The sequence below is a fragment of the Euprymna scolopes genome, chromosome 9, assembly GCF_053919585.1.
Source record: "Euprymna scolopes isolate OS-2025 chromosome 9, ASM5391958v1, whole genome shotgun sequence".
Taxonomy (NCBI): domain Eukaryota; kingdom Metazoa; phylum Mollusca; class Cephalopoda; order Sepiida; family Sepiolidae; genus Euprymna; species Euprymna scolopes.
Window position 1 is genome coordinate 76,360,938 of NC_136490.1, and position 27,168 is coordinate 76,388,105.

General features: G+C 34.7%; 1 protein-coding gene across 6 annotated transcripts in view; it reads left to right on the top strand.

Annotated features, from left to right (window-relative positions):
* LOC145284712 (band 4.1-like protein 4A) overlaps positions 1-27,168 on the top strand; it is a 402,359-nt gene that overhangs the window by 236,349 nt on the left and 138,842 nt on the right. For all 6 annotated transcript variants that reach the window (XM_080133620.1, XM_080133623.1, XM_080133622.1 and 3 more), the window contains exons 7-9: positions 9,299-9,386; positions 11,635-11,723; positions 25,522-25,585. In XM_080133620.1, the coding sequence (XP_079989746.1) occupies positions 9,299-9,386; positions 11,635-11,723; positions 25,522-25,585 (241 nt within the window). The remainder of the gene's footprint in view (positions 1-9,298; positions 9,387-11,634; positions 11,724-25,521; positions 25,586-27,168) is intronic.

Below are 27,168 nucleotides of genomic sequence, written 5' to 3' on the forward strand. Positions count from 1 at the left end.
ATGACCATCAACTCCCTGTATTTCCTCCTATAACAGACAACACGCTATGCAACATACAAATATCTGTGCGTGAGGTCGCCAAGCTGATAAAGAACCTTGATTCCAGTAAAGCAACTGGCCCTGATGGTATTCCAGTTATAGTGCTGAAAAAGCTCCAACCAGAACTTGTCCCCATACTTACAAAACTGTTTAAGCGTTGCCTTAAGGAGAAGTGCTTTCCAACACCCTGGAAAACCTCATCAGTATGCCCTGTATTTAAGAATTCAGGTGATAAGTCATCTCCCTCTCATTACAGACCAATAAGTCTCCTGTGTGTCATGAGTAAGTTGTTGGAATCCATATTAAATAAAGAATAGTCAACCACCTCAACAGAAACAACCTTCTTAGTGACATGCAATATGGTTTCCGCTCTGCAAGATCTACAGCAGATGTGCTAACGGTTATATCACATAGGATTAGTGAATCTCTTGACAAAGGTTTCCTTTCCAGGGCAATTGCTCTTGACATATCGAAGGCCTTCAATAAGGTATGGCATAAGGGCCTACTTCACAAGATTTCCAGCTACGGTATAACTGGAAATGTTTTCTCAATCATTAAATCATTTCTCTCCGATAGGTTCATAAAGGTTGTGGTTGATGGGCAGAAATCAGAGGCCCACAGTATTAATGCTGGAGTCCCCCAGGGGTCCATCCTCTTCCTGATCTACATCAATGATCTCCCAAAACACATACTTATATTATTCGTTGACATCTATGCTGATGACACAACCATCTGTGGCAACACATCAAAGGCCATAAATGACAAAGTTCTCTCTGATTCTCTCTCCTCTGATCTTGAGCACGTGGTACAATGGGGGAAGAGGTGGCTGGTCACTTTTAATGCATCCAAAACCAAGCTTCTATCTTTACATCATCAACGCTCTGATCCCCATCTGGTATCAATTGAAATGGATAGCTCTCGTCTTGGACAGGCTCCATGTTTTGACAAGCTTCTGGGTTCGACCTTTACTCCTGATCTGAAATGGAACACGTACATCAAATCTGTTGCCAGGGACGCTGGGAAAATGGTGGGATCCTTCTACCACTCCAGAAGATATCTCGCTACTGATGCAATTCTCTATCTGTATAAAAGCCAAGTACATCCAAGGATGGAGTACTGCTGCCAAATCTGAGCAGGAGCTGATAAAAACAACCTATACTGCCTTGACAGGGTACAAAATAGACTTCGAGGTTTAGTGGGGGATGCCCTTTTCTCTTCCCTGCAACCTCTCTCCCACAGAAGAGACGTTGCGAGCCTGCCTCTGTTTTATCATTATTTCCATGGCAGGTGCTCGTCTGAGCTCCAATCCCTCGTCCCCCCTCGCCAATCTTTCACGAGAAACACTCGTCTGGCTGAAACTACTGTCAATAATTTTCCCCACTCTTTATCTGTGCCTAAATCCAAATGTAGATTCCATGAACAAAGCTTCTTTCTTAGAAGTGCATGCCAGTGGAACTCTCTGCCATTTGCCTGTTTCCCACCGGCCTACAACTTGGACATCTTCAAGTCCAACATAAACAAACTCCTGACAAACCGCCCCCTTAAGTAAGACACTCTATCAAAACCCCTAATACTAATGATTACTACAATACTATCTCATTGATTACTGTACATGCAATAACCCTTATCCCTGAGTGGCCTTCGGGCCTTGATAAGTGGTGATCCCCATGTAAAAAAAAACAAAACAAAAAAAACCCTAAAAACTAATAGTCATGACCCTACTATGTAATCCATTTAGTTACAGTGATGTTCATAAAACTTACATTGCAAATTTATCAGTTCCCCATGATAGGTTATGAAAAGGAAGGGTTGTAAAGAGATAGCTTCGAATTTGGGGGTATCAAAACCAAAGCAAAATATGATGAAAGTAAAAATAAAATAGATAAACCCCATAATTTATTATACCATACCTATTCACACTGAAACACTTATCACAATATTCTGTGTATCTATATTAAAAAACCTTGTAAAACTTTGTGACATATTTCCATTCTATGGAGGTCAGGCGCGAACGAACACTCCATAATTTGATTATACCATATTTCTTCAAACTGAAACATAATTATCAAAGTATACTTACGCAGATAGATATGAAAAGTCTTTAATAAAGTTTGTGCCTATTTCCATTCTATAGAAGCCAGGCACAAACGCAGACCCCACAATTTTATTATACCATCCTTATTTAAGTTAAAACAAACTTATCAAAGTATTATTATGTACATCTATATCAAAAACGCTTGTTAACGTTTTTTTTTTTTTTTTTTAATTTTTAAATTTTTTATTTCCATACTTTGTGAACCAGGCGCATATGCAGACCCCAAAATTTTAATGAATCATCATTATGCCAGATCAAACATACCCATTCCTGTGTCTCGATACATCTTCTATCATTATATGGGATCAGTTTTCTATAATAGTAAACCATATAGGAGCCTATTCGTGACCAGACACACACACAGACGTTCAGCTTTATATTATACTAGCAAACATACCCATCGTTGACTAGGTTCAAAAACAGCCTACAGAAAATGGACTGATTTATGAAAGTATGATAGGTTATGAAAAGGAAAGGTTGTAAAGAGATCGCTTCGAATTTGGGGGTATCAAAATCAAAGCAAAATATGATGAAAGTAAAAATAAAATAGATAAACCCCATAATTTATTATACCATACCTGTTCACACTGAAACACTTATCACAATATTCTGTGTATCTATATTAAAACACCTTGCTAAACTTTGTGACATATTTCCATTCTATGCAGGTCAGGCACGAATGCAGACCTCACAATTTTAATGAACCACCGTTCTGCCAGATCAAACATACCCATTCCTATGTCTCGATACATCTTATATCATTATATGTAATCAGTTTTTTAAAATAGTCAACCATATAATACCCTATTTGTAACCACACACACACACACATTCAGCTTTATATTATATATATATATATATATATATACATAAGAACAAGTAGTTAATAAAATGTAAAAAAACACTTTGAAAAAGAGTTAAAAACATTTAATTTTAAAAAGGAAACACTAAATAAGTAGATAGTCTTTAATTCGCAGAGTTTCAGAGAAATACTTTCCTTCTCATCAAGAGGGTAGGATTTAGCAAAATGCGGGATCGAATTTTGCTTTCAGAAGTATTTAATGAGACTACAAATAAGTCATAGATCTTACTTGATAACAAAAAGTGAAGCAGAGGGAATAGGGTTAATAAAAAAGTGATTTCACGTGAATGGATAGTCTGGTGAAGTGTAAAATATCTAATGACGGTAAAATCCAAAGATGCAGAATCCAAGAAAGTTTCCATTCGCACAAGTAAAATGCAAGGGAATCGCATAATTGGAAGATGGTCCAAAGTAATCTAAAAGGCAGAAATCCAGAAATAGGTACAAGGAAAAGGGAATATTATTAGAAGAAAAATAAAATGTGCGTAAAAATAGGAATGGAAGGAATATATACCTCGACTGTCGAAGCAAGGCTGAATTAAGAAAAATGAGTGAAGAAGAAAAAATGAGTGAAAAAAAAAAAAAACGTTGAATGGTGATTGGAATAAATTTAAAATAGAAAAAACAATGTCTAAATGACCCAGACAAGATGGTGTTAAAGGCGCTAAAATATTAAGCAAAAAAGAGGTCAACTGAAATGTACAAGTTATTATTTAAGAATTAAAATATCAGCAGGAGTTATTGAAGGACACCAAATGAAATAAAAGAAATATAAAATAAATGTATATACATACATGTACACATATGAATACATGCAATTACACACACGCACACACACATATATATATACACACAACACACACACATATATATACACACAACACACATATATATACACACAACACACACACATACATACATACATACATACACACATATAAGTAAATAGATGAATAAATAACAAAATAAAATTAAAAATAAATTTAAAGAGGAAAGGAAGGCAGGTATCTGCAAATTCTGGATAAAGCAAGTAAGTAAATAAGTAAGTATCTAAATATGTATGTAAAGTATAAGTAAACGTACATGCAGAATATAAATGTCTAGGTAGATTGATAGATAGGAATATTTAAACGCTAAAATGGAAATTGCAGATGAAAAACCGGCTAAACAAGGAAGAAATAAAGAATTACAATAAAAAAATTATAAAGTTATAGAATATTAAGAAAGTTTGTAGAAAAAACGATAAAGTTATAGAAAGAATATATATATATATATATATATATATATATATATATATATATATATATATATATATATATATATATATCTGAAAGATTAACTTAATGGCTATGTAATTTCAAATTTACCATAATTAAATTTGGACTTATGTTTGCAGAAAGTGATCAGTTCGTTTTTAGAGTTTATTATATTGCTACTTTGAGGGGAAGTAATTATAGTTATAGCTTCGGTTGTGCAGAGGCGACATGACTTAGAGCCTGGAGTATAAGACTTAACCTTTTTTAGGATAGTCCATTTGATGGAGAAAGGGGTATTGTTAGAATTAAGTTTTTAATTAAAGTGGTTAGAGAAGTTCCTTGGTTATTATTAGAATTTTGGTTGTTAAAAGAAGAAATGTGGTTTGATATTCTTTTCTTAATTAATGTTGAAGTAGCGCCGATATATGCATGTACTTTATTAAAAGCTCGAGGTCTGATATTGATATTAATTTGCTGATTTGTATTAGTTAAACAGTTTGAATTTTGTTCATTGTGTTCAACAATGGGTGGGACAATGATAGTATGACGACTGTTTTGGAGGGGATAATGAGTGTTATTAGTGTTAGGATAGCTGTTAGGAGAAATATTATCCTCATTATTATTATTATTATTATTATTATTGCTAGTTGTATGACTATAGATGGAGGGGCTGCTTCTGTGGTATATTGGATTAGTCACTATATCAGATGGAAAATGGGAAGCGGGATAACTAGAAGACAAAATATTAGTGTCTGTTATGGGAGGATTGCGTGGGAGCTCAGTAATAGTGCAAGAATATATAACATCTTTATGGATGCAATCATTATTAAGTGGGAAAAGATGTTTATTACACTTAGTTTTGGGTTTAATTGGGAAAGGGTTTTTTGGGGCTGATTTAATTTTTTTGTTATTAGATGTTAAGATTCTTTGTGCTAAATTAGGCATAGTTGAATAAGAAATCCTTCTTGAGTTCTTATTAAAAATAGAACTATATCTATGTGGGTATTTGAAAGAGTTTTGTCCAATGTTGAAGAATTCCTTAGGTGTATTAGTTTTGACATTTACGCTAAATGAAGGATTAAACCAAATATTTTTCTTTATCCTGGTGCGACTGGATAGATTAGAGGTATTACGATAGTATTTTGGTTTGGATTATATATGCAGACTGGTTCATTGCAATTTTGAACTGGTTTCATATTGTGTGTGATTACAGATTGAAGGCGGCCAGCAGGAAGAGCATAATGGTTGTATTTAATCTTTTCATTGTCCTGAGTTCCTTAAGGCATTATTGAAGAAAGTAGCATTTTGATTAAAAGTTTTTTTATCGGCAGAAATTCTTCTATAGACGGATGGTACTATAGGTTTTATAATTGAGTTGTGGGTGTTAGAAGATTTATGGACGTATAAAAGCGTAAGGTTGGGTTTATGATAGGAGCTATAAGTGTCGGTGTTAAGATTAAGTGTAATGTCTAGAAAATTTGAAGTTTTTTTGTTTGGTTCGATAATTATAGAAAAGCCAAAGTTATTAAAGAAGTTATGTAATTTTTTAATTGTTTTGTTGTACTCTCTTGGTCTGGCTGTTGTAGTGAAAAGGGCATCGTCTCTATAAAGACCCCTTGGATATGTTTAAAGTGGTATTTAAGTTCTTTCAGTAAGAAGAGCCCCACTAAATCCATAATTTCCGCAGAGTCTTTTAGAAGTGATGAAGATGTAAAAATTATTAGGGGTGTACTTTCTAGTCCAAAACTTATTGTTAAATTGTATAAGGGACTTTCTCGCTAGGAGAATTAATTTAATTTCTAAATTAGTTAAGTCAGAAATTCTTTTAGCAAAGATTAGAACCTTATTTAAAAGGATCGGAGAAATTGATTGATAATAATTTTGGATGTCAAAGGTTATGAAATTAAGGAGGTATTTATTTTTAATGGCGACAAACCAATTAATTATGGAATCTGAATTTAGCCAAAGAGGGAAATTAACATTTTCTTTAATAAAAGGGATGATTCTATCTAAGATGTTTTTGCTTATATCACCTAAGTCAGATTTAGATGGGCAGATTAATCTGACGGAGGGTTTTTTTTTTACACGGTGGTCACCACTTATCAAGGCCCGGAAGCCACTCAGGGATAAAGGTTATTGCAAGTACAGTACGTTAGTGTGGAGATTTATTGGAGTGTTTACTTAAGGGGGTGGTTCATTAGGAATTTGTGTACGTTGGACTTGAAGACATCCAGGTTGTAGTCAGGTGGGAAGCAGGCAGACGGAACAGAGTTCCACAGGCGTGCAGTTCTAAGAAAGAAGCTTTGTTCATGGAATCTACGTTTTGATTTAGGCACAGATAAAGAGTGTGGAAAATTTTTCACAGTGGATTCAGCTAGACTGGTGTTTTTCGTGAAAGATTGACGAGGGGGGACCAGAGATTGGAGTTCAGACGAGCACCTGCCATGGAAATAACAATAAAACAAGGGTAGGCTCGCAATGTCTCTTCTGTGGGAGAGAGATTGCGGGGAAGAGAAAAGGGCATCCCCTACTAAGCCACAAAGTCTATTTTGTACTCTGTCAAGGCAGGATAGGCTGTTTTTAGCAGCTCTTGCTCAGATATGGCAGCAGTATTCCATCCTTGGTTGTCATAAAAATGAGGTTTATGATCCTTGAGGGTAAATCTAGGGGTACCTGGAGAAATTATTTCAGTGAAGTTATGAATGTTCATAGAAGTCAGTAAATGTTTAGCCTCAGAATTAAGTTAATCTAAAGTCTTACGAGGGACTATTTTATAAGATTTATCGAGTTCTTTATACAAAAGTCTTTTATATGTAAGATAGTCAAGTTTATAGTAATTTTTTGTCTTATCACCAGGACGAATATGTTTATTCTTTTTAACTTTCTCGGCAAAATTATTTATTTTTTGAGTAGCTGGATATATATATATATATATATAGTAATTCATAAAATATACATGGCGATTAAACTACACTGAATATTCCGCGTTTCATCCACTCTAGGACTCTTCAGGCTTATGCACGAATTCTGTGGTTGTTTATCGTTTTTATATGCGTATCTTCTATTGAGATTTCAGTTAGCCAATCAGCTTTCTAGTATCAACCGTGCCCTTCCTATCAGCCAATGAGCATGCATTTATCTGACAAAGACCTATTTGACCTCTGGTTCACCTATTCCTTTGTGTGTGCTCTATTTAGCCTGAATATTTAGTTTCTTGATCGGTTTTAAAACTAGGTTAGTGTTTTTTTTTAATGTTAGTTTATATATAAATATATATATATATGTGTGTACATACATATATGCACATATATATATATATATATATATATATATATATATATATATACATACATACATATATGTGTGATCGTTTATGTATATTCATGTTTATTTAATTTATTTGTTTATTTTCTATTAATTTTGTTAGTTTTAAAACTATTTTGTATCGCTATCCTAGAGTACATTTTATCTTGTGAACACAGTTGTTTGCTATTTCTCTTCTACAGTTTAATAGATGTTGGGGTTCTTTAAAGTACAGGATAGCAAATTTTTCATGAAGACATAATCTACATGGGCCGTCTAGGTCATTACACGTGGTAGGTTGTCTTATTTTTTCCATTCGACTACTGGCGAATGTCCGCTTTCTTTGAGTTCCCAGTATTTATTCGCTAGTGTTGTTTTCATACAGTGTTTTTTTATTGTTGAATGTATTTTAAAAACACCGTATAAAAACAACATAAATAAATACATAAGTAAATAAATAAAATAAAAATAAAAAATATTTTAAAAAATGTTCTATCTATAATTAGACGTCGAATATTCAATATATACAAGTATCGTTTACCTACTAGACCTCACTGTTAAACATGGACAAAAATAAATAAGTAAATAAATAAAATGAAAATAGGGAATTAAAAAATAAATGTTCCACCTATAATCACTTAAAGTTTTAATAAAATAGAGAAAATAACAATGTCCAAAGAAAAGCTGAACCAGTGTCCTAACAACCACATTCTCCAACCCAAACACCCCAACAGTCGTCCAAGAGAACCCCATCCCGCACACACCCTCCAACAGTTGGCCAAGAGCACCCCATCCTGCACACACCCTCCCCTCCCATTCACAACCTTGTTCTCCATATCTCCTCCAATATTCAACCCATGCCAGCTAGCGAGCTGTACTCGCTTGACCTACATGGGCAGGTCATTCCACTGAACAAGCAACAACATAAATAAATTAAGCAAAACAAGAAAAAAAGACAACGAAATAGATATAGAATACAGATCATGTAAAAAAGAACAAAAAGTAAAAGAAAAAAGTCTAACAAGTTCAACAATATGCTAATCACCTAAAACACACTATACATCTACCCCCCCCCCTTCCTTAAAGCTATTTAATCCATTTCTTTCGTTTCATCCGGCATGCTCTGAATCGAACTGTAAATCCACCATTTGAAAAGGGGGAATTTATTCCCGAAATATATTATGGATATTGTCACAGACATAACAAGTAAGACATTTATACCTAATACAAATAAATAAATATATGTATATATGGACATATATGTATGTACTTATTGATTTGTAAATCGCCACTTGTTTTCGTTTTCTCTCATCAACACCAACTATATCTCATTCCTCGCATTGTGATAGCCTTCTAAATCTCTACTACATACCTATCCCACACAATGCGTCAAGCAAACTACATATCAACTCTATACATAAATATATATTGCAAATTTGAATATATTGTGTATATATGTACACTCACTTATGTAATTTTCTAATTTGCATAAATTTAGATATGCTGCTCTTCTCTTTAGCATATATACTCCTAAAATAATTACCCTTCTTGTTATGGACGATTTTTAGCTGTTTTGACTCTTGCAAAAGTCTGTGCAAGACTAAGACAGGTGAAACGCCAAGCATTTAGGTTTTCCTCCACCATTTTTTAAATCATATCATCAGATTTTTATTCTTTTATTTTTCATTTCTGACATGTACAATTTTAATATATATTATATATTCATTTCCCTTCCTGTTTTAGTGGCCAAGTCCCTGCTGTGGCTGAGTACCGGTTTTTAGACAAGGCCAAATGGTTGGAGATGTATGGAGTTGATCTCCATCCAGTCAAGGTATATAAACAGTTTAATTATTTATGAACCAAATTGAAGACAATATTTAATTAGTGTAAGTAAGCAGAAACCTTTAAGAAAAATACATGACACTGTTTTAGACACAGACGATATACATCTTCAACCAATCACTTTTCATTGCATTTCTTAACTTATTACCAACAAATAGTCAAAGGTTTATTATAAAAGGAAACAATAGTAATTAAAAAAAACATTAACAATTTCTATTGTCACCATAAATTTATCTTTCCAGTTTTGTTTATTTTATGGTACCATTGCCTGAAATTAATATGTATCTTAAAGACTCAAATCTTTTTGAGAATGTTATGTTTTTGTATAAGATGATATTGATTAAACCTAAATAGTAGATCTATATTTGGAGCTCTCAATACAGAGTAAATTTCCCTCTAATTGAGTAAGTTTATGCTTAAGGGGATGTGAACCAGATTGGGAGTTTTTAAACAGTAATCATTTTGCAAACTACAATTCAATAGATTCTTTTAATCAAACTATTAATTTTCATGATTTAAATTATGTGTTATTGAGAATTACTTATTCTCAAGTTTTAACATCCAAATTTTTCTGTTGCTATTAGATTGGTGAAATCCCTTTTGAAAACAATTCAAGTAAATACATTTAAAATAGATAATAAAAATAAAGGAATTTTCACTAATATATGCACACTGTTTTGAATGGATCTTTTGAGTTGAACTATGAAAACAGGTCAATGAATATAACATTCTTCTGTAGGGGATAAAGACTAGAGAACTGCTGAACTAAACATCTGAAATCAATCATCTCTGATTTCAGATGTTTAGTTCAGATTATTCTGCAAAAATGAGGTTCCAAAATTTTCCTCTAATCTGTGTTAGAAGGAAACGCTTATTGCAAAAACGTTTTAAAATTCATATCAACAATTTTTCCTGATTAAATTTTAGAATTTTATTTTACAGATTTTTTAACAATTTTTTACTGAATTTCATAAATAGAAACTTTTAGCATTTGGCTTCATTTGAATAGATATGGCTCATAAATGCCCATCTCAGTGAAGTATATGGATGCTAATAAAGATTACAAATTTGTATCTTAAAGTTTTGTTCCATTCTCTATTGCCAATCGAAGCTCAACAGCATGTCCATTTCTTTGAAAATCGCTGAATATCTGAATTATCCATTCAAAGTCAAAAGATGTCAACCTGTTTGTCTATCGTTTTATATATAACTAGCAGTTCAGCCTAGCTCTGCTCGGCCCTATGTACTGTTCATAACTTTATGTGCATATATATATATATATATATATATATATTAAAAAGTTTGACTCATGTCCAGGTAACGTACATCTAAAATCTCAAGTGTTTGAACTCAAAATTGGCAGAGGAGTTTGGTAGAGTCTGCAAAGGTAAACTCTTTCAACTTTGACCCCTTGGCAGCCAAATCCTTGCCTCAAAACTGTTTAAAAAGCTTGCTGCATGTCGGAATACTTTTTATGTAAAAATGTTTAGACTCCAAATTTGCCCAATATTTTGCTAGAGATCGCAAAGGTCAAATCTTTTGAACTTTGACTCCTTGTTAGCCAAATTTTCCGCCAAAAACCCATCAAAAAACTTGCCCTATGTCTGAATACACTTTATGTAAAATTTTAAATGTTTAGACCAAAAATTAGCTGAAAGGTCAAAATTTTAAAGACTTTGACCCCAATTTTGACCCCTTAACATTTGTTTTCGGCTCAAATCAAGTTTTTTGAGCCATGTTCAAAGAACCTATATCTAAAATTTCAAGTGTTTAGACCCAAAATTAGTGGAGTTTGGTAGAGTTTTCAAAGGTCAAATCGTTGATGGTCAAAGCATTGAGAGCAAAGGTAATATGGTGAAAAATTCCAAGACCGGCAATGAGTTGGGATGAAAAGAACCACTTGGTGATAAATGCATAATTGAATAATGATTTAAAATCAATGAGTAAAAACAGGAAGAATATTAATTATATATAAATAACTATAAATATATAATAATAAAAATTAACTGCATTTATAAAAATATCAGCTCTACAACTTATTCATTGTACAAATCGATTGTAACTGATTCTCTTGTCGGAATTATTTTTTATTTCATGTTTCATTTTTTTTTTTTTTTTTTTTTTAAATATTTATGCCAATTTTTCTTTATAAAATATTTACACATCTAAATTTTGATTAGCGACATTACAAATCAGCCTCATTGTGAAATAGAATTTTGATTTTGTTTTTTTTTCAGGGTGAGGGTAATATGGAATACATGCTTGGAATAACACCTACAGGAATTATATTGCACAAAAATAAGAATAAAGTTGGCAATTATTTCTGGTAAGTAAAACCTGAATTCGAATTTGAATGAATGTCTTAAATGAAAAATACATTTGTTTTTGTATTGAAGTGGATTTGCAGTTCCAAGTATTATTTTCAAAATGTTTTTATCACATTTTCTTATTTTAATTAAAGTACTGGTCTGTGTTGCCAATTACAATTTTAAAGATTGCAATTATAAAATTATCTGTCATCTTTATATCTTTTTATTTATTATTATTATCTATTTCTTTTTTTTGTGTGCTAGCATGTTCTCACTTATGGGGTAATTTATACTTTGTTTGGTAAAAAAACCTTATTGCATGGAAGCCACATCTACCCAAACCTTTTCCCACACTTTTTGAACAACCAGTAAAAAACGTTAATGTGTGTTTTTCGCTCTTAACCATGATGAGGCTAACTGAGATAAGAGACCAAAAATCTACTCAAGATTATATTCTTGTATCCTGATTTACTTTTTCCCAACATGAATAAAATGGAATTAAATTGTTGGTGAACAAATTTCTAATCAAATTATAGTGACCTGTTTTTCTGCATACTCTGCAAGGCCAAAAGGATGAATATCTGTGAAAACACTTTCCTTTATACTTCCCCAACAGCTCGAAATGCTCTTAGTATTAGCAGTAATCTTTGTTTTGTCTCTATATCAACAAAACCAAATACCCATCAAAATGCACACAAACAATATGAGAGATAAACAAAAATGCAAACAAACAAACATGGCGTCCAAAACAAAACTAACTCTCGAGTAAAGAATCTTTTTATTCAAACATTTTGCTTAAATATTTTGCTTAAATCACCCTCACCTCGTAATCACATGGTTGTAGGTTCGTGCCCACATTCAGCCACTGTTTCCTTGCAGCAATCATGGCTGTGTATTCTTCAGTCCCTTTTTTACCATCATCATACTCCCTTCTGCTTACAAAGGCAGCATTCTGTGGTAGTTTTTCTTAGGTGTTCAGTCACAAAAGCAAGATTTCTTTGAAGGTGTGAACTTCTAGTTCCACTTTGGATAAACTCTGATCTGTCATCACATATCAGACTTTCTACCTGCTCTCAGAAGACATGCTGTCAAAATCTTTCTCTGACAAGAGAATATTGTTACAGTGCACATGTCCTTTGTTGCAATATTTTTGATTCATAATGGGGTATGATCCCACACAGTCGGGCGATTCTATTAATAAACGATGCTGCTATGAACTGACAAATCGAATTAATTCACGTTCTGCTACCAACCAATCAGAAACCGGAATTGCTCCATAAATATTAAACCTTTTCTGTAGCAATCTTGAATTTTTTTTTTCCATCTCGACACGGTAAGAATCTTCTGCTCTGTGGAACTATGTACTGCAAACCAGTCACCTCTCAAGACTTGTTTAGGACAACGAACCATCGGAAACTGTTCTTAAACTAAACATAGCTTACACTTCTAGAGGTTATGCACCCAGCTTGCGTCTTTATTTCGATGGATCCGAATCAAAATTCGAATTGTGGCAAGTTAAATTTCTAGGATATCTATGAATCCAAAAGCTACACAAAGTACTTCAAACACAACCTGAAAAGAGAAATGCCCCCGATTTCATTGAAAAGAACGCAACTGTCTTTGCAGAACTAATACAGTGTTTAGATGACCAAAGTCTATCACTAGTAATGAAAAGCCATGGACGATGGCTGCAAAGCATTGAACATATTGAGAGAGCATTATTTATCGAAAGGAAAACCCAAAATTATTTCTTTATATACTGAATTGACCTCTCTAAAATGAATGGAAGCCGAAACTATTACTGATTATATTATATGGGCCGAAACGACTGCAAATTCTTTAAAAATGTCTGGTGAAGTTATAAGTGACAGTCTGTGTGGTTTGAGTTGTCCCCCTTTGCAAATTGGCTGTTTGGAGAAATGGAAAACTAGATGGCTCTGGTTGATAGTCAATTTGCATAAGTGGAGAAATGGGGAGCATATAAACGGTACTTTTTTTTAAGGGGAAGAGCGCAGAGAGTGAAACGACGGTTGGAAGAAGTGACGGTGAATTCTTTTTGTGACGGTGAATTATTTTTGGACGTTGAAGAGCTCAACCTTTTGGAAGGAACAGCTGTGTCTTATGTATATTTTTTTTTTTAAATTTCTTTTTTTTTCTACTTCACTACAAGCTATTTCGGCGGGAACTATGGAAGCAAAGAGGATCAGCAGTGAAATGCTTAAGACGTTCTCTGGAGAGGGAGATGTTATAACCTGGTTGACCAAGGTTAAACTTGTCGCTAAGTTGCGGGACATCGCGGATGTAGCCAGCTTGATACCGCTGTATCTTGATGGTGATGCTCTGGCCCTATATCTGGAGATGCGGGAGGAGGATCGACTGTCTGTTGACGCCATTGAGGAAAAGTTGAAGGAAGCATTTACCGAAGGGCCGTTTGTGGCATATGGCAAACTAAGCCGTATGGTGTGGACTGGAGAGCCTGTCGATGTTTACGCCAACAATATCGGGAGGTTGACGGGACTAGCAGGATTCAATGGAGGAGGCCGTCGACAGATGGTTAAGATGGCCTTTATCAATGGCTTCCCGGACCATATTTCTATAGCTCTGCAGCAACTGCCCGGTGTAAACACTATGGAGGTGGTGGAGTTGATTACACAGGCTAGGGTGCTGGCCAGGAAAAAAGAGAGTGAGCAGGGAATCGTAGCTGTCGCTCAATGAAGCAAACTGCAGCAGGAAATTGTGAAGGACGAAAAGCAGAGACGACTGTGACAGAAACCCAGGTTCTCTGGCAGATGCTACCGATGCCAAGGCCCCCATATGGCGAGGGAGTGCAGGGAGCCAAAGCCAGAAGTCACGTGTTACCGCTGTGGGGAAGTCAGCCACATCAGCAGATTCTGTCCCCAGGAAAATGAACAGGAGGAAGCCACTGCGCCAGTGGCTACCCCACTTATTCGATGAAGGTGCTTCAGGGTATGTCACCACAAGTAGAGGTGACCCTAAATGGACGAAGTGCAAAAGCCCTTGTCGACACGGGCTGTACTTCAACAATTGTCACCAAAGACATGGTTGACACATGCAATGGAACCAGCAGCATTATGACAGTTGACGGCAGAGAGGTGAAGTGCAATGGCACAAGTATCGTTCGGTTGATGGTACGTGGGGTGTGACTAACAATCCAGGCGATTGTTATTAACAAAATTGTCACGGGTGTCGATGTGGTGCTAGGGATGGATGCAATTGCTCGACTAGGGGGCGTTACGGTATATAGGAACTCCGTGAGATTTGGAGGACATCAAGGGGCTGCAGGTGTACAATTCGAAAAAGGTGTCACAGGAACGGCCGGGTCAGACAAAAGTTGTACGATAGAGGACCAAGATTTCTCTGCACACTTTGATGGTGAGAAATGGACAGTCAAGTGGGCATGGAAGGGAGAACCTCCCATACTGAACAACAGAGTGGAATGCTACGAGCATACGTTGCGAGGAGGCACAAGAGTTGAATTTGAGAAGGAGGTGGACCGATGGATCTCAGAGGGGATTTTAGGACCATGGACGGAGAAGGTGGAAGGTGTGCTGCCGTTAATGGCGGTTGTTCAGCCCACAAAACAAAAAGTTTGGCCAGTACTGGACTTCAGGGAGCTGAACCTACACGTTGCGTGTCACACGGGAGGCGATGTGATGGACGTGTGCGGAGAGACCATGTGAGAGTGGAGGCAGATTCAGAAGGCTGCGACGATTGTGGATTTAAAATCTGCATACCTACAGATCCACATTTCACAGGAATTCTGGAAATACCAGCTGGTCAGATACAAGGGCCGAACATATTGCCTGACTAGGTTGGGTTTTGGCCTGAATTCTGCACCAAAAATCATGGCAGCGATCCTCAAAACGGTGCTAAGCAAGGAGGACGCAGTCAGAAGAGCCACCAGTTCCTACATTGATGATATTTTGGTGGATGAGACGGTAACAACTGCGGAGAACATAGTAAAACACCTCAACAGCTTTGGACTAATTGCAAAACGCCCGGAATCGTTGGAGGGAGGAGCTGTGTTAGGGCTCCAACTAAGAAAGGACCAGATAGGACGGTTAGTGTTCCGGAGGGGAAATGAGATCCCGGAGGTGTCGGAAAAATTGAGCAGGCGAGAACTCTTCTCAATATGCAGAGGACTGGTGGGCCATTACCCTATTGCAGGATGGCTACGGACTGCATGTAGTTATATCAAAAGGCTAGCTAGTGGAGCGAAGTGGGAGGATGGAGTTGATAAAGAGACTGTAGACATTATGAGAGAGATTATTGAAGAGGTGAAGAGGGAGGATCCAGTGAGAGGTGTTTGGCATGTACCGAACAGTGCAGAAGGTGTTGTGTGGTGTGATGCAAGCTGTATAGCAGTGGAGGTCACCTTGGAGATAGGTGGTGTTACTGCAGAAGATGCTGCTTGGCTGCGGAAGAAGGACGATGTGGCTCACATAAATGTGGTGGAACTGGATGCGGTTATGAAGGGCATCAACTTAGCCTTGAAATGGGGGCTACAGAATGTTTAGGTGAGGACCAACTCAGCCACTGTGTTCTCTTGGATCCAGTCCGAAGCTACAGGAGAAAGGAGGGTGAAGACGAAAAGCGCTGCTGAGATGCTAGTAAAGCGTCGATTGATGATGTTAAGGGAGCTGATTAGGGAATTTGATCTTCAACTTAGGGTCACTATCGTTCCTTCAGCAAAGAACAGAGCAGATGTGATGACGAGGGTGCGGAAGACCTGGCTAAAGGCGCCGAATGCAATATGTTGTTTGAATGAAGACACTCTGAAAGATTTGCATGACATGCACCATTTTGGAGTGGATAGAACCTTGTTCTTGGCCAGGAAAGTGGACCCCAGAATCACAAAGGAGGCCGTTAGGACAGAGATGCAGCCGGTGTCAATCAATCGACCCTGCGCCGAGTAGACACGAAGCTGGTGAGGTTCAGGTGGCAGAGAACTGGAGCAGGTTGGCGATAGACGTAACGCACTATCGACAGAGGCCGTATCTGTCAATGGTCGACTGTGGACCAGGAAGAGTAACCATTTGGAGGGAGATCAAGGCAGAAAATGCAGGTGAAATTGCAAAGGTCTTGGAAGAGGTGTTTTTGGAGAGGGGTCCAGTGACGGAAGTGCTAATGGACAATGGAACTGCCATTCGCTCAGATGCCATGGAGAATGTGTTGGATAAGTGGGGAGTGCGACGCTATTTCAGGGCTGCATATAGACCAGGCAGAAACGGAATTGTGGAGTGGCATCACAGGACCATTAAGGCTATAGCTGAAATGGGCCAGATTTCACCACCAGAAGCTGTCTTCTGGTATAATATGGCTCCAAAGTCAGGGCAAAAAGTGGAGTCAGTGCCGCAGAGGGCAGTCTTCAAGTATGAGTGGCGGCATCCCTGAACTGCACAGGTATCCGCAGAGGAAGGCGAGAAGCGAGCGACTGTGCGAGTGGGAGAGGAAGTGTGGATCAAACCACCTGATGCTCGCTGTACCACACGCTGGGGGAGGGGCATTGTGACAAGTGTCCAGTCCCCGAACAATGTATCTATCGACGGCATCCCTCGACACATCCTTGATGTGTGGCCACTAGTGGTGTCATCAGAGAAAGACAGCGACGTTGAGCCAAGTAGCGACGTTCACGAAGAGGCTCCGCGGAGATCGCAGTGAGAGAGACGGCCGCCATGTTGGTCGAGCGACTACATGATGGGTTGACATGTGATGATCGTGTAGATCAAAGGGGCGTGTGGTTTGAGTTGTCCCCCTTTGCAAATTGGCTGTTTGGAGAAATGGAAAACTAGATGGCTCTGGTTAATAGTCAATTTGCATAAGTGGAGAAATGGTAACATATAAACGGTACTTTTTTTTAAGCAGGGGGAAGAGCGCAGAGAGTGAAACGATGGTTGGAAGAAGTGACGGTGAATTATTTTTGGACGTTGAAGAGTTCAACCTTTTGGAAGGAACAGCTGTGTCTTATATATATATTTTTTAAATTTCTTTTTTTTTCTACTTCACTACAGTCTGTTAATTTCCATGGTCCTTAAGGGATTACTGAGTGATTTCAAGCCATTTACTACCGTGATAACTCAGAAAGAAAAACTCATGACTTTTAGCCAATTCAAGGTAGCACTCAGAAGTTACGAGGAAACTGAAAAAATGATCACAGAAAAAAACGAATCTACAAATATCATGAAATTTACAAATACACATAAAAACACCAAAATTAAATTATACCCATGCCAGGAATAAAAACCGCAACTTTGCCAAAAACAATTTTTCTCCTAAGAAAAGTACAAAAATTATTTGCTATAATTGTGGACAACCCAATCACAAGAGTTTCCAATGTAGATACATATCTCAAAATGGCGACTGCATTAAAAATGTGGAGAGCTCTGTTAGCAAACATACATTTTTATTTTCGTGTACGTTCAATGCTTCAACAAACAATAATAATTTTCTTGTCGATTGTGGGGCCACAGCACATATGATTACGAAGGAATCTGATTTTATCAATTTTGATCCCAACTTTAAGCCACAAAATCATTTTGTAGAACTAGCTGACGGGAGTCGAGTAAATGATATCGTTTTGAAAAGAGGCGATGCTAAAATCTCGCTAAGGAACAATAAAGGTGAACTATGTTTCTGTATTCTAGAAAACGCTCTTCTAATCCCAAAATTTAAACAAAATATATTTTCTGTACAAGCTGCCACTAAACAAGGTGCAAATATATACTTTAGCCCCAATAACTCAAAACTGGTATACCCAAATGGAACTGTATTCGATATTAAAGAAAATGGAAGACTATATTATTTAAATAGTGTAGTCCCATAGAAAACCGGCTGCCATGATCTACAGACATGGCATAAAATTCTTGGACATTGCAATATTCCTGATATTAAAAAGTTGCCGCCTGTAGTTGATGGAATGAAAATACAGACATCAAAAAACTTCAACTGCGACGTCTGTACGCAAGGGAAAATGACAAACTATCAAAGCAAGATACCAGATTAGAAGGCCAAAAAAATCCTATCAATGGTGTATTGTGACTTGAACAATCCCGTGGAACCGATGGCCAGAGAACATTATAGATATGTGTTGAATTTCATAGATGACCATTCAGGTTTAATAATGGTTTGCTTTTTAAAGAACAAATCTGATACCCTGCTAGCAACTAAAAAATATTTAGCCGACATGACTCCCTACGGTGGAGTAAAGTGTATTTGCTCTGACAACGGTATGGAATTCACCAATAAAGACTTTGAACTTTTACTAATCAAGCATGAAAAATCAGCTCCTAGATCGCCACACCAAAACAGGACTGCTGAAAGAGCGTGGCAGACATTTTTGAAATGGCAAGTTGCCTACTCATTGAATCAAAACTCCTCAAAAACCTCTGGACGTACACACTTATGGGGGCAGCCTATATACGCAACAGGTGTTTTAACAAAATACTATCTAAAACTCCATATGAATCTTTCTGTGGTAAAAAAAAAAACAAATTTAAGCAGAATGCATTTATTTGGTTCGACTTGCTTTGCATATATAGATAAAAAGAGTAAATTGAATATTAAAGCCGACAGAGGTATATTTCTTGGATATGATAAAAACAGTCCAGCCAATTTAGTATTTTTTCCAGATAAAAATTAAATAAAAAGAATCCGATGTGTAAAATTCAGACACGTTTAATTTAATTAAGACGAAAACCCATCATATGAAGAAGATGAAATTATATTTCCTCCAATTATTAAAACACATGAAGAAAATAAAAATGACGGAGACAAGAGTATCCATGGTGATGATGATGATAAAGTCGAAAGATATCCCAAAAGAAATAGGTGACCCGATTTTTTGTGGTCGACAATATAAAAGATTATCAAATTGATTATTGCTATTCAATGGAAAATGCGCCAAAAAGCTTTAACAAAGCAATTAATTCAGAACATTGTGATGAATGGAAAATTGCCATGAAAAAAAGAAATAGATGCCTTATCCGAAAATGATACCTATACGGTAGTGCCTCTCCCAAAAGATAAACATGTTATTTCTACAAGATGAGTCTTTACAAAAAAGACTACAGTATCAGGCGTAGAACAGTACAAAGCTAGATTTGTTGCTAAAGGCTACTCTCAGATTTACGGTAGAGAATATTTTTCTCCGTTTTCACTGACCACAAACCTAATGACAATCAGAATTTTACTGCAAATTGCATTGCAATATGACCTTAGCATCCATCAAATGAACGTAAAAAATGCTTATTTGAATGCCCCAATAGACTGTGAAATTTATATTACCCTCTCCAGAGGGATTTATAATGAAAAATAAAAATAGCGCGTGGCGACTTAACAAGTCATTATATGGTCGAAAGCAGAGTGCTCAGTGTTGGAATACGGTATTTCATGATTATATTATTAAACATCAATTTAGACAATGCACTGTAGACCCCTGTTTATATACCCAACACAAAGACGATAAACTACTGATTTTGGTTTTGTGGGTCAATGATATTTTAATCGCATCAAATTGTGACATAATGATGACCGATGTTAAGAACAAATTAAGTAAAAGATTCAAAAATTCTTGGCAAAATATCCTGGTTTCTGGGGATAGAATTTACTCAAAGCAAAGGACTTATTACAATGAATCAATTGAGATACATCGACAAAATACTATTAAGATTTGGAATGGGAGAGTGCAAGAAACGCTATACACTGGTCGAAAATGATATTAATAAAAATATACACACAATCCGAAATAATAAATGATAAACTATACCGCAAAATTATAGGTAGTCTTGTATATTTAATGACTGTGACCAGACCCGATATATGCTATACAGTAACAAAACTGTCACAAAAATTATCACGACCGATAATGAAGTATTCAAACAGAGCAAACAAGTCCTGTGTTATTTAAAAGGAACTAAAGAACAAAAGTTAGTATTTAGAAAATAAAAAATCCGCTAAAATTAGAATAATTTTCGGATTCAGATTGGGGAAACAATGAAGATCAAAAAAGTATATCTGGATATTGTTTCAGACTCTCAGAAAATGGGCCTATTATTTCATGGAAATCTAAAAAGCAACAGATTGTATCTCTCTCTACCTGTGAAGCAGAATTTATCACGATCACACACACAACTCAGGAAGCACTTTACCTTAAAAATATCCTAAAGACTATTTTAGAGCCAGAATTAACTAAAAGCCCCGTAGTAATTGTGATAATCAAGCCAGTATAGTCTAAGCACAGAACACGATAATCAACCAAAGATCTAAGCATATAAATATAAAATGCCATTTCATAAAAAACGAGGTGAAAAAGGAATCCATTATTTTGAATTACATATCATCAGAACAAAATATCGCTGATGTATTCACGAAACCCGCAACAAGAATAAAGTTGAAGCGTTTTTTCTCAAAACTTGTTGGGGGATTCGACTGAATAATTTTTAAAAAAATTTTTTTTCACGGCCCTCTATGTATATAAATTTCTATATATCAAAAAAAAAAAAAATAGTCCTGGACAAGACGTTAAACTGTATCTATTTTATTTGTATTAACACTTTAACCTACTAATGCATAACTAATACTTTTGCTGAAATAAAACAAACAAAAAAATAAATAAATAAAAATAAAAAAAGGTACTTTTTTAAAAACCTTTGTAATTTTCCTTTTTGACAAATACATTTTGCATGCTTATTTTAAGGCGCACAGAAATTACAATTGACTTTTATTTTTTTTTGTGCACATTAGTTTTCTTCCTTGTTTTTAAAAAATGTCCTATTTTTTTTTGCATTGTTTTAATGAACAAAACAAAAAAAAAACTCTTTAAACGGGTACATATTGCATGTATCTTTATTTTTATGTATATTTATTTATATGTATATATGTATACGTTTTTTCTTTCTCTTTTTTTTTTTTTTTTTTTTTTACAAAACTCCATAATCAAATTTAAGAAATGGCTTCTTTCACATACCCACCACCTTTTAAGGTTGAAATACCTTCCATTTCTTTTATTTCTCTTCTCTGTACACATATATATCTGTTTTGACATTTGAACACAATTAAAAATGGCGTCTTTTTACATGCTAAAATTTTAAGATCCAAATTATTTCTGATTTTTGTTATGTATAATTGAATATAAAAATATACATATATTTATTTTTGAGCAGAACAAACACAAGGTACTTCCCCATTATAAAAAATAGGGAGGATGTTGCAATATTTTTGATTCATAATAGGGTATGATCCCACACAGTCGGGCGATTCTATTTATAAACGATGGTGCTAGGAACTGACGAATCGAATTAATTCACATTTTGCTACCAACCAATCAGAAACCAGAATTGCTCCATAAATATTAAACCTTTTCTGTAGCAATTTCGCATGTTTTTTCCGTCTTGACACGGTAAGAATCTTTTGCTCTGTGGAACTGTCTACTGCAAACCAGTCACCTCTCAGAACTTGTGTGGAACAACGAACCATCGGAAACTGTTCTGTCTACTGCAAACCAGTCACCTTTCAAGACTTGTTTAGAACAATGAACCATCGGAAACTGTTCTGAAACTAAACATGGCTTACACTTCTAGATCCTTCACATGCTAAAGCATTCAATCTATGAGGATAGATTATGGACTGATTATTTGTTACCCGACCCAGGCCAAATTTTGTGGTGCAGTGCAACAATTTTTCAGTGCTTTCATTCACATGCAGTCTCCAACCTGTTAAGGACTGTGCTCATGGCTTACCAATCATGGCATACCATCAACCATTTTTATCTAATCTTCCAAATTGTAGATCACATTGGCTTGTATGATCAAATTGGAATCATTATCATTGTGTGAGTAGGCAGCCTCTGGTATGAAAACTTTCATGGTAATATAAGTGGTAAGTCGCACTCCTGGACATCCATAACTATTCTGAATAGCTATGATCAGGCCATATCCAATTCTATTATGTGTACAACATTGATCAGGGCTTGATAAATAAACAACGATCAAATATAAATGTCTTTGCATAGAACCACTATTGTGGCACATGTATCAATTGGTTTGCCATGTTTTGAATTAATGCAACCAGCACAAAGTCCACCAAGAGTTTGTACTTTATCAGCTCCTTGAGTGTGCTCAACCATCTCCTGATGATCATCCACTGGCTACCTTGGTGTGAACTCATACCTTCCTAGTGAGAGTGTCTGACACTTGGTGGTACACACAGTTTTTATGTGCCTTTATTTGCCCTACCACTGCAGTTAATGCTCTTCAACAAGGCGTCCAATTTGGGCAAATTAATATGCTGAAATTGTCCTCTAATGCCATCTCAATTGTTAGTGAGCTGACATTGACCTTTACATTCAGTTCCCAGCCTTTCATGCACTAGCCCACACAAGTTGGATCACATTACTGCATCCACAGTCTCACACATATGCCAAAAGAGAGAGCCTGTGACTTTGTCATCCAAGCCCTTTGGGATCAAACTAGTTCTCTTCTTGATTACTCTGTATGCCACACAAAACCACACATACATCATGAGGTGCCCACAAGACTGGCACATAAGGAGAATATAATTCATTGCAGGATGATATTAGGAACTTTTAGGACTGTGTTTTTTCACTTTCAGTGCAGGATGCTGTGCAGGTATTATTTCATTACAGCAGGTACATGCTAATTTTAGTTGCTTATCCCTTTCAAAGTCACCATATTAGGCCAACTGTCTTATTTACATAACAGCAATACTAATAATTCAGTCAACTGCTGATGCTTGCATTCCAATCTCATAAATATATGGTAAATTATTTCCCTTGGTGTTACATACAAAAGAATAGCTATATATATACATATACATATAGATATTTGCTGTCAAGGGATAAAAGGGTACAATAGACAAGGTTGTTATCGAATAGAAAGAACAAATAACATGTTAGTATAAAAAGAAAGAAAGGTTTATTGCAATAGAGTGTAATAATGGATAAGCAGATATTGCTAAGAAGCAAGAAGCTTGTCAATGTCGTTTGCATTCTATATAAAGTGAACCTATAGGATATTCTATTGCAACAATATTGAAGCAGACACATTACAAAGTTTAATCTATATATATATATATATATATATAAAGCAAAATGTGTGTGCACATTTTTTATCTGTCCAGCAAAGGCTTTTTTTCGGGAGCTTCTCCGTGGGGTTACTATTTCTTGCAACTGTGTAGATTGTATGATTTGCGAACGCACATCGCATTTAGATTTATTTACATCGACTTTTACAAAATTTTTGCTATTTCAGCTCCCCTCGTGTATGTTCAGCTTTTTCGTATAAAAGCAAAACAAATCTGAAGCAAAGACAACTTTCCTGGCCCTCGTACCAGGAACGTCTAGAAAGCAATAAATAATTCAGATAATTACTACTTATTTGGACACTCCCCTTTTTATGGGGAGCTGGTTTTCCCCCTTCCCCCAACATCTTGGTGAAAAAAAACCAGAACAACTAACCTACAGCCAAAGTTGGGTAAACAAACCCAAAAAAACTGCAGTAAAAGTTAAGTGCGGGATTTCATTCCCTGTATGGCGTGATATTTGACTTCATTAAATTCACGTACCTGTCAATTGAGTTTTTAATGCTTAAATTCAAACGTTTTTATGTCACTCTCCCTTGCTGGCCGAGCGATAATGTATCAGGTTTTTTTCACACTTTATTTTCCACCTTCGCCTCAAGGCTTCTGGGTCGATCTTACCTACCTACCAAAACTTTTGTTTTTGTTTTTCCGATTTTATAAAGAAGTTTAACATTATTTTTTTTTATTTTATCATATTTGTTTTGATCTACCCCCCCCAACACACACACACCTCCAAACACCTGGAAAACGCCGGGCACCCCCGCTAGTAGTTGCTTAAAGGAGAAATGCCTCCCATCTCTTTGTAAAACTTTGTTTGATAAAATCTACCATAAAGAGTTGCTCACAAATTTGTTAGCCATGATATATCTTGAAATGTCTTTGCAACCATAAAATCCTTTCTCTTTCTGATCTCCATTGATATTTCAAATCAAATCCTGAGATCATTTGTTGATCTCAGAATTTGCATAATTATCTATGGCAGCACTTTGAAAAGCATTTGTGATAGAGGCTAAAGGCAACTTCAAGTGAGATGTATTTGACAAAGTTTTTTTTATACAGTTTGAATTTTGAGAATACATCAATTGTTTCTTTTTTTTGTTTTTATTATTTTCCAAATGTGCTAAATTTCTCTCTCTCTCTCTCTATCTATCTATATATATATATATATATATTTATATATATATATATATATATATATATATATATATATATATATATATATATGTATATTCTGCAAACTTCAGTTAAAATTATCTAATTGTAATCTCTTTCACTTTTAATGTCTAGTTGTGGGTTTGAATTGAAAGACGGAAAAATTGCTGAATTTATTAAGTATTTTTATTAGTTTGTAGAAATGGCATTGTTATGACAATTGATGAATAGAAAATATCACTTTAAAAATTCTTTCATTCAACAAAAATGTTATTACTATTGATTGGATGATAAAATAAAACAAATTAACATAAGTTTCATGAAATTCATGGAGAGGTAAAAAAAAAATCTCATGCGATAAAAACACAATACAGGACGAAATACAATCTCTATTTTCCTACTGTTTTTAACAAGACTATGATTTTAACACAAAATACGAGTTTAACAAACAAGGTAATAAATGAATATTTTCACATTTATTTTATATCCAATGTTAATATGATTTTCTTTTAAATAAATTTCTCTCTGTACTTTTGTATACTTCAGGCCAAGAATAACAAAGGTCCGTTTCAAAGACAGAATATTTTCCATAAAAGTAAAAGATAGAAATGTAAGTTTGTTGTTTCATTTATTTTATTTCTTCCATGTTTATTTAAAAATGTGATTTACAAATAGAATTCATAAGAAAATGACACTTGATCAATTTATTGTAGTTATCAATATTTCAAATATGGCAATTATACTTTTGTCTTCGCTTATAAAAATTAAGGCAGTTGCTCTTTTTTAAACCACAAACAAAGCCAATCTAAATAAAGTATTCTTTTAATGATAATTTTGTATATTCGTCTAATACAAAATTACATCAAGCAATATTTTTGTAAGTTAAAAAAGCCATTAAAAAAATTTAATTCAATAACAATATTATAAACAGTCCAAAGAAATAGCAATATTATCTCATGACAGACTTTTATTTATTTTTAAAGTTATTTAAATTCATAGATTTAAACGACTTTTTATATAGAAGACTTTAATCTCATTAAAATGACGTTTGTTCCATTAACCGCAATCAAATATGAATTTCAACAAAATGTATAGTAAAACTTAACAGTCGAAATCATAAATTAAATGAAAGTAGTTTGAGTGATTTTGTTTCTTTTTGGGCGGAACGAGGTGGATAAAAATAAATCATTTTCCTCCTATTGTTTTTCAAACAGTTTAACTTTTTAAAGTTATTTTTTAAAAATTGTATTTTAATTTATTTGAACTGCATTTTTATACATGAAATAAGTACAAAGCAAATGAATTAGAAAAAAAATACTATAGCAAAAATAATAATTCAATATAATATTTTCAGTTTATTTTTATCAGTGAATATCTGATATTTGAAAGATAACCTCAGGTTAATTTAAAACAAAAGAAAATTATACAAATAAATGCAGATTAAAACATTTTTATTAACTGATGTCAGCTAAAAAAAATTCAAATTTTACAATTTTGTTTCTAAAATTTCTTGAAATCTGTTCTCTAAAAATATTTGAAGATAATTATTCTATTCAGTTAATATTATTCATCATTATTCAAGTGTTTAAGATGATTTATAATTTTATTTTTATTTATATTTTTTCTAAAAATATTATTTTATTCACCAGGTTAATAAATAAAATACATTATTGAAATAATTTTCAGTTTTAAATACAAATCTATTCTCTTTAAACGAATGATACTTAAAGATGTTTTTTTCAATTAACTTTCATTTGTCAATAAATATTAAAAATGTTTATTCTCTTCAGTATTTTGTTTAAGTTCCTGTATTCTCATATTTTTAATTTAAATTTCGTTTTTAATTATTTCATGTTCTGAAAGTCACATTAAAAATAAAAAAGGACATACACTCTTCAGGTAAAACATTAAAACATGGCTTGTAACATCCATTCTTTGCCCTGTTTTTGTATCTTTACAAGAAAAAAATGAAAATAATAAAAATATGTCATATTTGTTCTGTTGTGAATATAATTTGTTAATTTCCTTATGGTTTGAATATTATGTCAATTTTTGGATGCCATAACTGCATCTGATGTACAATTATTTTTTCTCAGTAAAATGTAACAATTATTTGATGCTCTTGGGGAAAATTATTTTCACTATGCCAAAGGTAATAGTTTTTTACATGACTTTGCTTATAATTTAACTAAC